This window comes from Lathyrus oleraceus, chromosome 5 (genome assembly GCF_024323335.1).
Source record: "Lathyrus oleraceus cultivar Zhongwan6 chromosome 5, CAAS_Psat_ZW6_1.0, whole genome shotgun sequence".
NCBI lineage: Eukaryota > Viridiplantae > Streptophyta > Magnoliopsida > Fabales > Fabaceae > Lathyrus > Lathyrus oleraceus.
Window position 1 is genome coordinate 104824422 of NC_066583.1, and position 15456 is coordinate 104839877.

At 32.8% G+C, this 15456-nt stretch overlaps 1 protein-coding gene across 1 annotated transcript; it reads right to left on the reverse strand.

Annotated features, from left to right (window-relative positions):
* Positions 1–4211: 4211 nt before the first annotated feature.
* Positions 4212–6997, reverse strand: LOC127088006 (uncharacterized). Its single transcript, XM_051028917.1, has 5 exons — positions 6611–6997; positions 6418–6515; positions 5073–5411; positions 4680–4728; positions 4212–4560 (listed from the first exon to the last, which is right to left on the reverse strand). The coding sequence occupies exons 1-5, from the start codon at positions 6850–6852 to the stop codon at positions 4479–4481; spliced, it is 810 nt and encodes a 269-aa protein (XP_050884874.1). The 5' UTR covers positions 6853–6997; the 3' UTR covers positions 4212–4478.
* Between the last annotated feature and the right edge of the window lie 8459 nt (positions 6998–15456).

The window sequence follows — 15456 nt, forward strand, 5'->3', positions numbered from 1 at the left end:
GTTTTATTTGTTAAGATATTACAAAGGTGAAACTTTTACTAAAAAAAAAAAAAATTGAAAGAGAATTAAAATCTTCAAAAGAAATTAGAAGGGAAATGATAACATAATAAAGAGGATTAAAAAGTAGAAAAAAAATATTAGCTTTTGGTCTCTGATTTTTTTATATAAATTAATTTTTATATAAAAACATTTTTTTGAGCCCGAATAAACTGTCACAAAATTTTAGTCGCTAAATTGATCGCTAATTTATTTTAATGACCGATTTAGTTATTTCTTAAAGTTGACTATGAATATCAAATTTTGATGGCTAATTCAATCGCTACAGTTAGAGGTGTAAGAGGATTAGAAATAATCAATTAAATCGAAAATCCAAACCAAACCAAACCGAAATAAGTCCGATTGTTTTTGTTCAATTCTAAAACCAAACCAAACCAATGAAAACCAATGTGGTTTGGTTTGGTTCTTGGTTTTTGTTTTTAGGAACCATCAAACTGATGAATCGAACCAATGGACATAATTACGCTCTAAATCTTTTATTTCACCCATCATTAAACCAAAATTTTGTATAAGTCCAACCATTCTACATCTTTGTTTACACTTCCTTCCTTTCAACAAAACACACACCTAGAACAAAACTCCAAAACATAGAAAGTAACAACCATAAGTCAAATTTGCTTTCAGTGAACTATGGCTCCCGTTGCCCTCAACAAGTGTTTCTCTCTCTGTCTTGTTTCTAATATGTTATAGTCGTCTTCTTCATGTTTAAGTTCTTCTAGTCTTGCTACAAAATAATTTTGATGCCTGTTTGAGGTATAAAACATGTTAATTGATGTGTGTTTTGTTGTGTTCTATTTATTAAGATTTCAAATCCTTCTTAACCTTCTGATGCCAAGTGTCAACTTTTATGATAGTGAATTTATTTCATGATGCAATAGAAATCATGTCACTATTTCATATGGATTAAGAGAAACTTATAATTTGTTTGAAAAAATAGAGCATGGAATAAATGATATGAAATGTATTATTTTAAAAAATAATAACATAAAATACGCCAAAAAACACAATAGTGGAATATACACGGATGAATAAAATATTTGAAAAAAAACATTGAAATTCGATCAATCGAATCAAACAAAACCAAACCAAATCGGTTAGTTTGGTTCAGATTCATTTTTGAAAAATATTAAAAACCAAACCAAACAAAACCGATAAAGATATCATCGGTTCGGACCTTTTTTGGATTAAAAATCAGTCCAAACCAAATCGATTATACGTCTAACTATGGGTTACCAGAACTTTTCTATCACTAAAAATAATTTTTTTAATAGTATTAAGGAATCAAATTGAACCTAAGATAAAGTTAAGAGACTAAAAAAATTATTTTATCAAATTTCTATAAAATTGAATATACATCTTTTAAAACTATTCTATCCGAAAAACTATTGTCATTACGAAAAGTCAAAAGTGCGTTTGGCTTGTAAATTTGTTTCTCTTTTCCAGTTTCAAATTTCTTCGGTTTATTTCTTTTGTAGTACGATGTGACTTTACACATACTCCACCAACACTCTTCTTCTTTTCGCTTCAACTTCCTCTCCTCCTACACACAACACAATGCCCCGAAAACCCAAACCTTCTAAGATCAATAACACGCTTCTCTCTCTGTACACAATTTCCACTCTCATGTCTTTCTTTCTTCCTATATTAATTTCCTTTTCTAACTCTCTAGGCTTTTTGTTTGTTTCTTGAATGTGACATGGCTTAAACCTTTATCACCGTTTTCATATTATTATTATGTTTTCGTCATAGATCATGTTTAGGGCTATGATTTGGGTATCGTTTTTTTTTATTTTTGAATGCGTAGATGATTTTTGAGGAGACATCAGAGATATCTTAACCAAAACTAAGAGTACACAAGCAATGAATCCATTGTAAAAGTGAATATAAATACCATTATTAGGCAAGTAACAGAATGTATCACAGGATTAAAAATCTAACTCAAACTAAAAGTGTCTATTTAATAAATCAGGCTTGGATATATCAATTCTGTTTTGATCACCAAGTAAAGTAAGTATGAGAAAGATTTATATACCAATAGAAAAAGATATTATCACATTATAATAGTGGAATGGTGGACACTATTTTTATCACGTTAACAAAGATTAAAACATTTTGCTGTAAAGTATTTATAAGTAGCTTGCGGTGTATAAATTTATCACAATTTTATACTAAAAATAAAGAAGAAAAACTATGGGGGAAAATGAATATAGGGAAAAAAAGAAAATTGAACTTCTCCCTTTTATTTAACTCTCCTCAAACTAACCCAAATTACCCTTAATTAACACTGAATTCTCTCAAATCTACCATTGAGAAAACACAAATTCAAACTAACTTACCCCTTCCCTCGAATGACCATCCTAGGGCTCTAATTAATCTAAACCTAACTGAATCAACAAACATTACCTCCCTATCTTCCTATTTAAACCCTCAACTTTCATAGCTCTTCATCAACCATTCACCTATTGTTACTCTCCCAGAATATACTCTCACTAAGGATCGTAATGGACAGAGTTTGGACAGGATACTAGAGTATCCATTCCTATATCCGTAATTTAAAAAAAATCCTCATTCGAGCTCATACCTGTTTGGACGTCAAAGTTAGCATTCGTATGTAAGTACTCGTACCCGTATTCCTATTAAAAATAAATATATCAATTAGTAAATATCATATAATTTTATGTTTTTAAAAACATTAAAAAAAATTCAATTGTTGAAATAAACAAACACTTATATTAACTAAGTAATGATTTAACATTGATATACTTTTTAAAATTGATACACATATATTTTTATATAATAATATAAATTAAAATATGAAAATATAAATGAAAATATATAAATATATATTGTGCATGTATGAGACGGGGTGGGTACCAAGATGCTCATACCCGCACCCGTACCCGCTTATTTTTGTGGGTAATTACCCGAGCCCGTACTCATACCCATTTTTGTGTGTTTTTACCCTATTCATTTTGGATAATTTTGCGGATGTCAATTGAAAATGGATCGAATTGTCATCCCTAACTCTCACCATCACTTAGTTCATCCCTACCGAATTTCACATTAAAATTCTGAAATGAGTAAACTCAACCTCATCTTACATACTAACTTCTATTATTGAACCGAATTTCACATTAAAATTCTGAAATGAGTAAACTCAACCTCACCTTACATACTAACTTCTATTATTGAATAGAAGTTATCTTTCAAAATAAGTTTGATGTCTAGATCCTTGCGGAAAGGTTCCACATACACATATTCGCCAACACTAAAATAAACAAATACTTATATTAACTAAGTAATGATTTAACATTGATACACATATATTTTTATATAATAATATAAATTAAAATATGAAAATATAAATGAAAATACATAAATATTTATTGTATATGTATGAGACGGGGTGGGTACCAAGATGTTCATACCCGCACCCGTACCCGCTTATTCTTATGGGTAATTACCCGAGCCCGTATCCATACCCATTTATATGTGTTTTTACCCTATTCATTTTGGATAATTTTGCAGATGCCAATTGAAAATGGATCGAATTGTCATCCCTAACTTTCACCATCACTTAACTCTCACTATCACTTAGTTCATCCCTACCGAATTTTACATTAAAATTCTAAAATGAGTAAACTCAATTTCACGTTACATACTAACTTCTATTATTGAATAGAAGTTATCTTTCAAAATAAGTTTGATGTCTAGATCCTCGCGGAAAATTTCCACGTACACATATTCGCCAACACTAAAAGATTGAGGCATACTTCATTTGGATGTTTGGACTTGGCTGATAATGTTGAAATAATCTAATCAACACCATCGCTATTATCCGTATTACCCATAAGAAAAAAATAAAAATATAATTTTATACAAAGATTCATCATTTTATTAAATACAATTTTTTGATTCATATTCAACAATTTTATTAAATACAATTTTTTATTCATATTCAACAATATCATCATCAATCCACATAATTTTGATGGATGGTATCTAGGATTGTTTGGGGATTACATAGATAAACCTGCTTTGATCATTTGGCATTGCAAGAAGGGCTCTTTTTATGAATGCATGAACCAATCACAACAAAAAATTTATCTACTAAAGCTATTTTCTCATCCAAAGTTATAAGTAAATATTCAATCTCACCAAAATTTACCACCCATATGATTGGTGTAATGGAATATTACAGTAATTGCTGTGAAATCATGATATAATTGTTTAGTTTGAAACAAGATTTAACTGTTTTAAGCTGATCTCACAACAAAAATCTACCGAAGAAAAACAGCTTCCTGATAGATGTTACAGTTCATTTGGAAAAAACACTTTGTATCAGACATAACTATATCATTTGCTGCAAAAGTTCGCCTGGATTAATTTCACTCCAACTAAATTTAAGTTACCATCGTATATCAAGTCTCGTCGGTCTTCTTACTTTTCTTCTTTCTAGAAGCAAAGCTGCTGGGTCCAACTTCTATGGACATTCTTTTTGTTCTGCAAGGTATAAGAAAAAGAAACTCAGCATATAGTTTTGAAATTTCGGTAATTTTTCTGATTTGTCCTAATGTTTGAAAACTATTTTGTTTCATGTATTCTTTGCTGAAGTAAAATACCTTGAGGATAACTCTTCCGACTCCTTGCAGTCCTCATCAGCAACACCATCTACATGAAAAATGTCATCTAATCAGCGAAGTTTTCTCATGCAAGTAACATAGAAACCACACGACTTATCACTTATCTCATTATCAATTGAGATAAGGAAATAAAGAAATAAATAATGTGAACATGTAAGCAAAAGCATCTAGCTGTTTATGTTGCTAATCAAGATTTACATGTCAATTATTCATTCTTACTTTCCCATTTGTCTTCTTTATAAATGTGTGTAGTTATTTATCGATATCAGAAGCATCTTACAATAGGCTAAGCTATAGTATTGACTTTAAAAGTTATCTAAACAGTGAATCTCATCTGAGTTGAGAGAAAATGCATTATGAGAGTATACGTACCAATTACATCCCCCTCTTCAGTTTCCTGTTCTGACTCGGAATCTGAATCTGAACACCATCGATCTCCTCCATCGTCGTTATCCCAGCGTTCTCCAGCAGGAGGCATCCAGAAGTCGTCCTCTTCTGTGTCTATTTCCTCATTACAAGACTTCCTAACTTCAGAAATAATCTCTTCAACTTTCTTATCCTTCTTCTTCTTTGTCCTCTTCTTCTTCTTGTTCTTCTGCTTGTTCTTCTTCTTCATCTCAGCTTTAGTTCCACAATCTACACTTTGCTTCTCTTGTAAACTCTCACCATTTTCCTTTCCTTGGCATGACAACTTCCCTTCTTCCTGTTGATCTGTTTATGAATGAAAGCTAAAACGCATAAGCTAACAAAGCGCTAAGAAATACTCATTCAACCCATCAAATACTCGACAAACGAATTTTGACTCTCTACAATCATGCAGTTGTTGATCTTTACCATTAGAAGAAGATTGAATAATTCATATTTCAATGTATATTTTAAAAATAATTTGATGAAGTCAAAATATGATTCACATAACATTCGGCAGTCGAGATCCCTTAACTGTGGGTATAGAAGCGGGAAATTCAGGAAATTCAAGAAACAGAAACTGTATATTATTAACTGGAAATTGGTGAGCTCAAAGTAAACCAGAGTCCTATGAACTCCTAAACCAGAGAGAAGTCTCTCCTAACTGTTTTCTAACAAACTTTAAGAATGCCAATCATTTCCCTCCCCTTTCTTTTATAACAGAAAATCCCTTAAAATCAGGGAATGCTCTAACTGAATATTATTCTTACTGCTTCTAGAAGCTGTGCTGATGTGCATTGACCTCAATGATTGGGTCATCACACATATAAAAACTCAGTTTCCTATCAGTGGGATTGTGTGTTTACTTACCCCAACGAAGAAATTTCGTATCCATCCTAATATTAGTTGGAAAATCAAGCCTTGTTATATCATTTAAGCACCCACATCATTCCAAACAAAAAAAAGAGTGAATCATAATTCTGGCCCTCCAATTGAAAGCGGTTGGACAATTAAGCCTTCCAACTTCACAGAAGGCAAATGGTTTATGAAATTGAAGATTTTCAATCAAATCAGTCTCTAATTCTATAGCATCTAACAAGATCCTAAATGATGAGTTGACACGCTTAGGACATACTCAACAGAAACATGTTTCAAGAAATTTGTTTAACTAAAACTCCCACGGTTGTGTTTTGCATCAAACTAAACTCCAAGATGTTAGTGAAAACATATAGAAATAGCTTATTTTCATAAGCTATCTAAGATAACTATTACAAATTATATTTCATTTATACGAGCATTCCCAAAATCAAACCTAATTTATTGAGAAATCTTTTCCCAGTCATATGCTTCCAGATATGTTCTTCCGACTTATTAACATTGTCTCCGGTCAGCTTACATATCAATTTCGAACTGCAAACAAAATCAAACAAATATCTAAACAACCCACATACTCAAACACAACACATAAACATTGAATCATACTGTTAGAGTAACGAATAAATTACCGACAGAGAGGATCTTGATTGAACATGTTAAGAGGGGATTTGTTATTAGAGAGAGCAAAATCGATGAGACCCAATCGACATTTTTTGCTGTTAGAGTAAAAGGGTATGTCTTTGGAGAGCACTTCGTGACCTGTCTCTACGCATTTGAATCGACCGTTTTCGATCTCTTTGAATGTTGGTGAACCTAATAGGTTGTATCCTTCTTTCTTTTTGACACTCTCTTCCGTCGTCTTCGTCGCCATAGCTTTTTTTTACTGAAACCTGAATCTAAGTTTGTGTTTTGATCTGATAAAACCCTGAGCTCTTTGTTGCGAAGCGACGACGATAGTAGACAAAACAAAACCTATGGATTCAGTATAGTACTCGTTTGCCTAACGGCATCGTTTCACAATAGACTAATTTCATTTCTTATATTTTAAACCTAATACCATGTATCATCTCAAATATTTTATAAAACCTATGATTTGTTATTAATACTAATGGGATAATTAGAGTTCTTTAAAAAAATATCATCTTTGTTTTTTTTATACCGACTATGATTATTATTATAAAAAAATTGATGATACTATAAATTCTATATAAATAATTTATAACTAATTTAGAGATATTATATTGAAATATTATATCAAAATTCCTTTTTTATTTATTTGTTAAAATTTCAACATGATGTCAAGAAAATATAAATATTATTTTAAAAAATTTATGAAAAAATATATATAATATATCAAAATTCCTTTTTTTTCATTTGTTAAAATTTAAACATGATCTCAAGAAAATATAAATATTCTTTTATAAATTTTATGAAAAGATATATATTAAAGTTACCAAGTATTTGTTAGGTTAATATATTATTAATGTAATTTTTTAAAAAATAATTACCTTAATTTGTTATTGATGATATTATAAAAAAAATATGTGATTTAATTTTTGAGATTAGTTAAAAGATGAGAGTTTTTATTTTAAGCATTATTACATGTTTTTCATTATACTCTCATGATCCTATAAGAAAAACATTTAGAAAAACTATAAATCAATTTTGGCAAGTTTTATATCCTTATATATGAGAAGTAAAAAATACTATCATTTGTCTTTAATTTATTTATCCGACATGATTTGAAGAATATAGAATATAAATAATTTAAAATATATATATATATATATATATATATATATATATATATATATATATTCTTTAAATTTATAACAAAAAATTAATATAAAAAAATATTATTTAAATTTTATGAAAATAATATGTATCAAAGTTAATCAGTAATTGTCAAATTAATATATTTTTTTGTATTTTGTTAGGATTTGAATCCGTGATCTCTAACCCAATGTTATTTTGCCTTTTAAAAAATGAAGATGAGTTTTGAAAATTAAAATATAAGTGATATGATACCAAATAAATTGAAATATCAGTATTAGAGTGCACTAAAATTAAAATATAAGTGATATGATACCAAATAAATTGAAATATCAGTATTAGAGTGCACTAATTTAATATATTATAACAAAAATAGATCGCATTTAGATTTTTTTTCTTTTGCGTGTTTTAGAATGGGAGAAAGACATGATTAAAAGTGTTTGAGAAATAATTTGGTGTTGTAATTCTAAAAACTCGTTTTAAAGTTTAAGCATAGAGGCTTCTCTTTATTTATTAAACTATATTTACATGCATACCTCAGGCTAATTCCAACCCCCCACAATGAAGTGGCTATACAAAACCAAAAGCATGACTTCGTTATTTACATATAGTTTATTCATTTATGACTTCTCTATATTTATCAAATTATATTTACATGCAGACTTCATGTTAATCCCAACCCCTTAATGAAGTGGTAATTGGAAACTCAAATGCATGAGTTTCTTAGTTACATCTTTATTTACTAGTATTAAACTATATTTACATGCATCCCTCATGCTAACTCCAACCTCTCAATGAAGTGGTTATTGGAAACCCAAATGCATGAGTTTATTGCTTACATCTTTGATTTTAGAGTTTATTCATTTATGATCAAATGTAGATCAAATGTTATATTTTTATTCTGAAATTAATTTGTTTAAAAAATATTTTTTAAAATATTTTTTATTTAAAATAAAATTTTAATATTATTTTATTTAAATAATATTGTTTATTGATGTAAGAAGAATTTGGGTGTAAGAATATCGTTACTCTTTGATGAATTTTTTTCATAGTTGTGTGTCCGAATTTATACCATGTTATCTACAAACAAAAGAAAAATGATGATTATTTTAAAATTAATTATAAAGGACAATTATATTCGATAAATTTTATAATAAATATTTTAGCTACCAAAAATATAATTATATAGAAAACACGAGTAAATTTTTATTGTTTATTATTATTATTATTATTATTATTATTTATTACTATTATTATTATTAATAATGTTTAGTTCGGAAATCAAAAAGGATATTTCAATTTCTTGAAGGAATCAGTAATGTTGAGAGTTAGATAATTGTTGATCTTGAATGGTGGCTCCGATTTCCTACATAGTGGCGCGGGGTACACTTGCACGGTTAACATTCCAACACCCAAGTCAGTTCAAGATTTAATATGGGTATATTGAAATTGGAGATCAGTGATTGTGTACCTTCTCATAACATGTGAAATATTTTTATATCTTGGGTCGAGTAGAGTGGGCTTGAGATGGATTGGGCCTTGGTCAATTTGGACCTTTGGCCGGTCCAAAATAGTTGCCCCAAAAACTTTGTTGGGCACTGAAGGAGTCAGGTGAAGCCTTAACTAATGCATATCGACCTCTATGTCGTGGTCCGAGGTGAAATAGAAATGAATCTATTGGGATCAGTTGGAAAGTAGTGGAGGACAAGAGCATTAAATGATTTCTTGTCTCAAAACCGCTTCGATACCTGCTACTCTCACGTTCGCCTAGTGACACAAGCTAGAGAATGATTTAATTTCTTAGGATGATTGAGTGTTTTTGTCAACAAGCGACATGTTTACCTTGGATTGTTGTTTCGATTTTAATCTGGATCGTTAATATTTGGTTGGTTTTTCTATAAAAAACCATTTTACCCCTTGCAATGTTCCTTGGTGATTGGTTTTTTCTAGCATTGGACATTGTCTTCTAAGTATCATCTAAATGTTTCCACCGGATCTATCAATTGTGTGGGCGGAACTATTATAGACATGGTGGCAACAAATGTTGGAGATTATTCATGGGTAGACCCGCGATATTTGGGAATTCCCTCAAAGTTTATCGAGAGGGACGAGGTTCCTTTTGAAGTGTGGTCTTTTTCAGACTAGAAAATTTTGGCGGTCCATATAGATAAGATGATATTCCATACATTCGAAGGATGCTCTGTCCCTTTTTACTCTTGCATCTTTGAGAAATAAGGGGTACGACACCCCTTAACTTCTTTTGAAAAAAGGGTATTGTAACATCTTTGCATTCCCCCGTCACAACTTCATCACTGTGCTTGGGCTTTTGTGAGGGTTTTCTAATAATGGTATGAATATCAGGGGAGTATGGAGTCGACTTTCTTAAACCGATTTTTACATGTCTTTGAAGTTAATCCTTTTTCCAAGAGTCAAGGCAGTGGCTCGTTTCTCTTCTCAATTTAAGGAACAAGATTTTCCATGTTTATATCGACAGTCGGAAGAAATTTAAAGAGGGTTATTTTCTAGTTTCCTCTCTTTCTCCTCTTGCTCATAATGAATTTTGCATTGTTTCTTCTTCTTCTTTGGCCCCGACAGCTTGTTCTGAAAGGAGGAGGCGATTTTGGTCCTCGGATCATTTCTCTTGGAAAGCTAAAGATCATTAGTTTCGTATGAGTCTCTTACGATGTGGAAAAGGTGATGAAGAAAACATTGATTTTCTTTTCTAATTCAGAAATACACTCTCACAACATTGCGGATGCAAAGTCTGTGGATGAGAGGAGAAATATTTTTCGTATTATTTATTATATTCTTTCACTTGAAATATGCATTTTCTCCTATTATCTTATTGGTTAAATATCTTTAACTTATAGATGATCTAAAAAAGAAGAACTAATTGTCTGGATCCATTGCTCCTATGTTAGATTCTAGGGCTCCCTTATTTGCTTTTATGTCTTCGGGGAGTCGGATTAAGAGTAACCACGACCGTGCTATCAATAAGGTTTAGGGTAAAATAGTCGCCTAGGGAGTTCGATAAAGAAGAAAAATTTGAAGAAGTATGAATCTACTTCGAGTATTCATTTGGAGGATACTATGATTCCATTGCCCTCTATAATGGTTGGTTGTTGGCCACAAACTGCAGCGAAGATGAGAGAATGTATGTTAGTTGATGACTATAATCATATTCATCAGCACTCCTCTATTGGAAAATTTGTTGGCAAGATCAACCTATATAGTCATATGGGTCGTTCCTCTTTTAAATCAACTTGCATCCGGTCATACAAACCTTTTATTCCCATGTTCCCTTTCTCGAGAGATTGAGGGTTCTAAAGTTGTAATGACTTGGCCTAGGCAAATGTGGCTAGTTTCAAGAGGGAATGTTCTGTGTTGCGTGCCCGTTTGAACGTCGGTTCTTCTTTTCTAGATGAAATGAAATTGTTTGGGTTCTTTGATGCCTTGTACGATTGTATGACTAAACTTGTAAAGCAATTTGAAGAGAAGGACCAGGATGGTCTCCATAGGGAAATTGAGTCGAAAGTTTTGTCTCTTGTAGCCTGAAACCTCATATTCGAAATTGAGGAGAAGAAAGTTGGCTCGACTGAAGATCTAAAGGCTCTTCAGGGAGTACATGTCACCTTAAGTGACTAGTTTCCGTTTGTTTCTGATGACGACCTAAAAGAGGTTGTATTTAATAATGTTCTTGCTCAATTGGAATCAATAGTTCCTGGTCTTATGGCTTTCTACGTCTCTTTCTCCTTACCATAGTCATATGTAATCTGTAATTTTGATACATCATATGGCTTTTGTTTTTTTGTTCCTTTTGATTTTTATTGATGTGTTATATTGTTGTATTGTACTTAGCAAATCTAGATACCAACTCTCTGTACAATGGGCTTTAGTTCATCAGGATGTGTGTCTTTGTATTACGCTCTGCATTATAGAGCATTGTTCCCGAGCAAAGGGTAGTATCCTTGTTCCTGCCCCCGAGGTATGACTCGGATCGAGGTGGATGCTCAGGCTCCACCACCTAATGCCCTTGGACTGACTAATCTTAAAGGGGGTTGCGTCAGCTACGCATTGGTGAGAGTAATGGCTTTAAAGCCGTATCAAATACACAATAATATGCATAGTTAGTATCAAATACACATGAATGTGTTGAATGCGTTTTAAGCCGTATCAGATATACAATAATATGTTTAGTCTGTATCAGATACACATGAATGGGGGAATGCATTTTAAGCCATATCAGGTATACAATAATGCATTTATAGTTCCTATCGAATACGCATGAATGGAGGAATGTGTTTTAAGTCGTATGAAATATGTAATAATGTGCTTAGTCTGTATCAGATACGTAGGAATGCAGGTGACTTCGTTTTTCGTTGTCTTGCAATACGAGAAACGAGAAAGATCGCAATAACAAGTAAATATTTTTATTATTATTGGATTCAGTTATTATATAGAAATTGATTTAAGATAACACATTAACTATAATACGACGACATTAATATAAATTACTAGTTGTAATACTTCTTCAATTTAGCGATGTTCCGTGTCCTCAATACTTGTTCTCCATCGAGGGATGCTGGGAGGTACGCCCCTCTCCGAGTGTTGGCTCATACGCGGTAGAGGCCTTCCAAATTAGAATCTAGATTCTAATCTCGGGCATTTTTATTTTTAATGTCCGCTCTCCTTAGTATTAGATATACAATTTGGAATTCCTGGGACCGAACTCGACGATTGTACCCCAAAGCTATCCTTTGTTTAATGATAGTTCTAGTGAAGGTGGCTACCATTCTATTCTCTTATGAAAGGTCAATTTCCTCTCTATTAGCCTTTCTGTTGCTTTTTGGAAATGGATTCATTTTTCTCCAACTCAACTCTTCAACTTCTCCTAGAATAACATCGTATATTCCATATGTTAAACAAAAAGAGCTCTCTCTCGTGGTGGAATATTGTGTAGTACGATAAGCCCATAAAACATGCCGTAGTTCATCGACCTAATTGTGTTTGGCTTGTTCCAACCATCACTTCAAGCCTTTTATTATTATTCGATTGGCAGTTTCGACTTGACAGTTTTTTTGAGGATGATCCACTGATGCGAAATGTTGTTTGATTCTTAACTCTTTCAAGAAGCTTTTAGTTTTTTGTCTTTAAATTGTGTTCCATTATTTGTGACAAAGACTCAAGGCTCTCTAAACCTGACCAATATATTATTTTTAATCAATTTTATGATGTTTTTCGCGGTGATATTATCTAAATACCTCAGCTTCGATCCAATTGGTAAATTAGTCAACAACAATAATACCATATCAATTATTCCTTGGTGCTAGAGTGAAAGGATTGGGAAAGTCCATTCCTCATTGCATGAATGACCAGGGTGACATAAATATGTGAAGTTTGATGACCGGGGTGTTAGAGACATCCTCGAGCCTTTGGAACTGATCTCATTTTTTCACGTACTCCTGGGTGTCCTCGACTAAGATCGCCCAATAGTATCCCTCCCTCAGAAATTTCTTAGCAAAAATGCCTTTTCCCTCAGGTGTTGCCCAGCTATCCCTTCATGCACTTCTAAGAGGGCGTAATCAGCTTCATCCTTTTCCAAGCACCTCAGGTAACCCCTTTTGTATAAATTACCTTCGACTACGGTGTACCCACTGAAATTTTCTTTACCAACATCATGTTAGATGGATCTGTTGGAAGTATCATGGACTCGATGTATTGTTGAACCGGGGTCATTCAAGAGGGTGAAGTTGTGTTGCTTACTACAGCTACTGAGTTCTCTTTCATTTTTATGTTGTTGTTTATTTTAAATCACATGGACGAAATAGTGGTTGATTATGTAGTTTTGGGTGCTGGCTAACCGAGATAGGACATCGGCTCTGCTGTATCCCTCCTGATGCACATGATCAATTTTGAACGACTCGAATTCTGCTAGCTTTCTCACATCCAGTTTGAGGTACTTATGGAGCAAAGGGTTTTTGCTTGGGCTTCTCCCTTTATCCAGGAAACAAACAATTGGGAGTCTGTTCGCACTTAAACATATTCCTCTCCCATTTCTCTATGAGTGTGATCCTGGTAATGACAACCTCATATTCGACTTTGTTATTGGTGGATGGGAATTGAAATCATCAAGACATTTACACTAATAAACTAGAATTGTTCTCTAAGATCACCCTTGCGCCACTTACCTTGCTATTGGACGGTCAGTTAGTGAAGACCACCCATGTAAGATCTGGCTACGGGGGATCTAGGAGTCATCTCCGCCAAGAAGTCGGCGAATAACTAGGATTTCAAAGCTTTCCTTGCTTCAAAGGACACCTCAAACTTAGGTAACTCAAAGGCCCACATTCTTTAAATGTCCGGCTAGGTTCGGTATGTAAAGCATATATTTCAGGGGTAGATATGTTCGGACAATAATGGAATGTGCAAGGAAGTACCATCACAATTTGTGGGATGCTATAACTAATGCCAATGTTTCCTTTACAATCTTCTGGTATTGAGTTTCTTCCCCCGCCAATGCTTTGGAAATGAAATACACCAGTATTTTATGGTCGTTGGGTTCTCTAATCAAAGAAACACTTAGATCTCCTTAGGCAGCATCTATTTATATATACAAAATCCCCTCAGAGATGGGCGCCTAAGTACCAGAGGTGTTGCTAAGGTTTTCTTCAAAGATATAAATTCTTCTTCACAATCAACATTTAGTCTTTGAATCTCCTTCTTTGAAGTAGGTGAGCTCATCTGAATCACCGCTTTGCATTTGTCTAGGTTTGCTTCGATCCTTCATATTTGCCTTGCATTGATTTTTTTAGCAATAAAGCTTAGGGTTCGTGTGATATGTTCTCTTGTTGGCATGTTTGTCTTAGTGCAATCCAGGTTATAAAATTCGGACCCTTAGTCTGGAGATTGAAATCTAGAATAACTTGTTATCTAATATCATGTTATTACATCTCTCTATTGTGCTTTGTTCTTTGGCTTGCCTTGTTTATGTTTCCAAGTTATGACATGTCTCTTTTATGATTGTTTGATTGTAGCAAAATGCATGACAACAACAAAAGATATTTTCTCATAGGGAACCAGGCAATTGAGTCGTTTCAAGTTGCTTTTGACATCATCATGCCAGATGATATTTGCTAGATTTCATACGGAGATCGCTGTGAGACACAACCCTTGAATGTGATAGCCTTGTACTCTATATGGCTGGAAGATCAGTGACTTTTGGAGTGTTTTTGTGTGTGTTCTATGTTAAATTTTAGTAGTTGGATATATATTTTTGTGGGTTTTAATCTTGTGTTTCTCTGTGTTTCAAAGATTTCTAGAAGAAAGATGACATGATTAGGCAAGTTGGATACAAATTAGGGCCAATCGCGCAATGAATGCATAAAGATGAGCTCCCAATACACAAAATCAGGCCCCATAGCCAGCATTACAGATCGTAATGGGTTTATACCCATCTTTCTTTTCTGGAACCGATACATCGAATTAAGGGCCATTACGACCACCCCATAATGGAAATTACAAGTCATAATGAGCCCAGTTCCAACCTCGAATTCCAAGCTTTCAATGCGCTTTCTCACACCTCTTCAAATTCTAGTTGTTTTCATCAGTTGTAGAAGACCAATGAAGGTCAATTACATGAAATTAGTATTATATTCATGTAATAAGGCCTATAAATAACTGTTCCGGACTGGGCCATGACCCT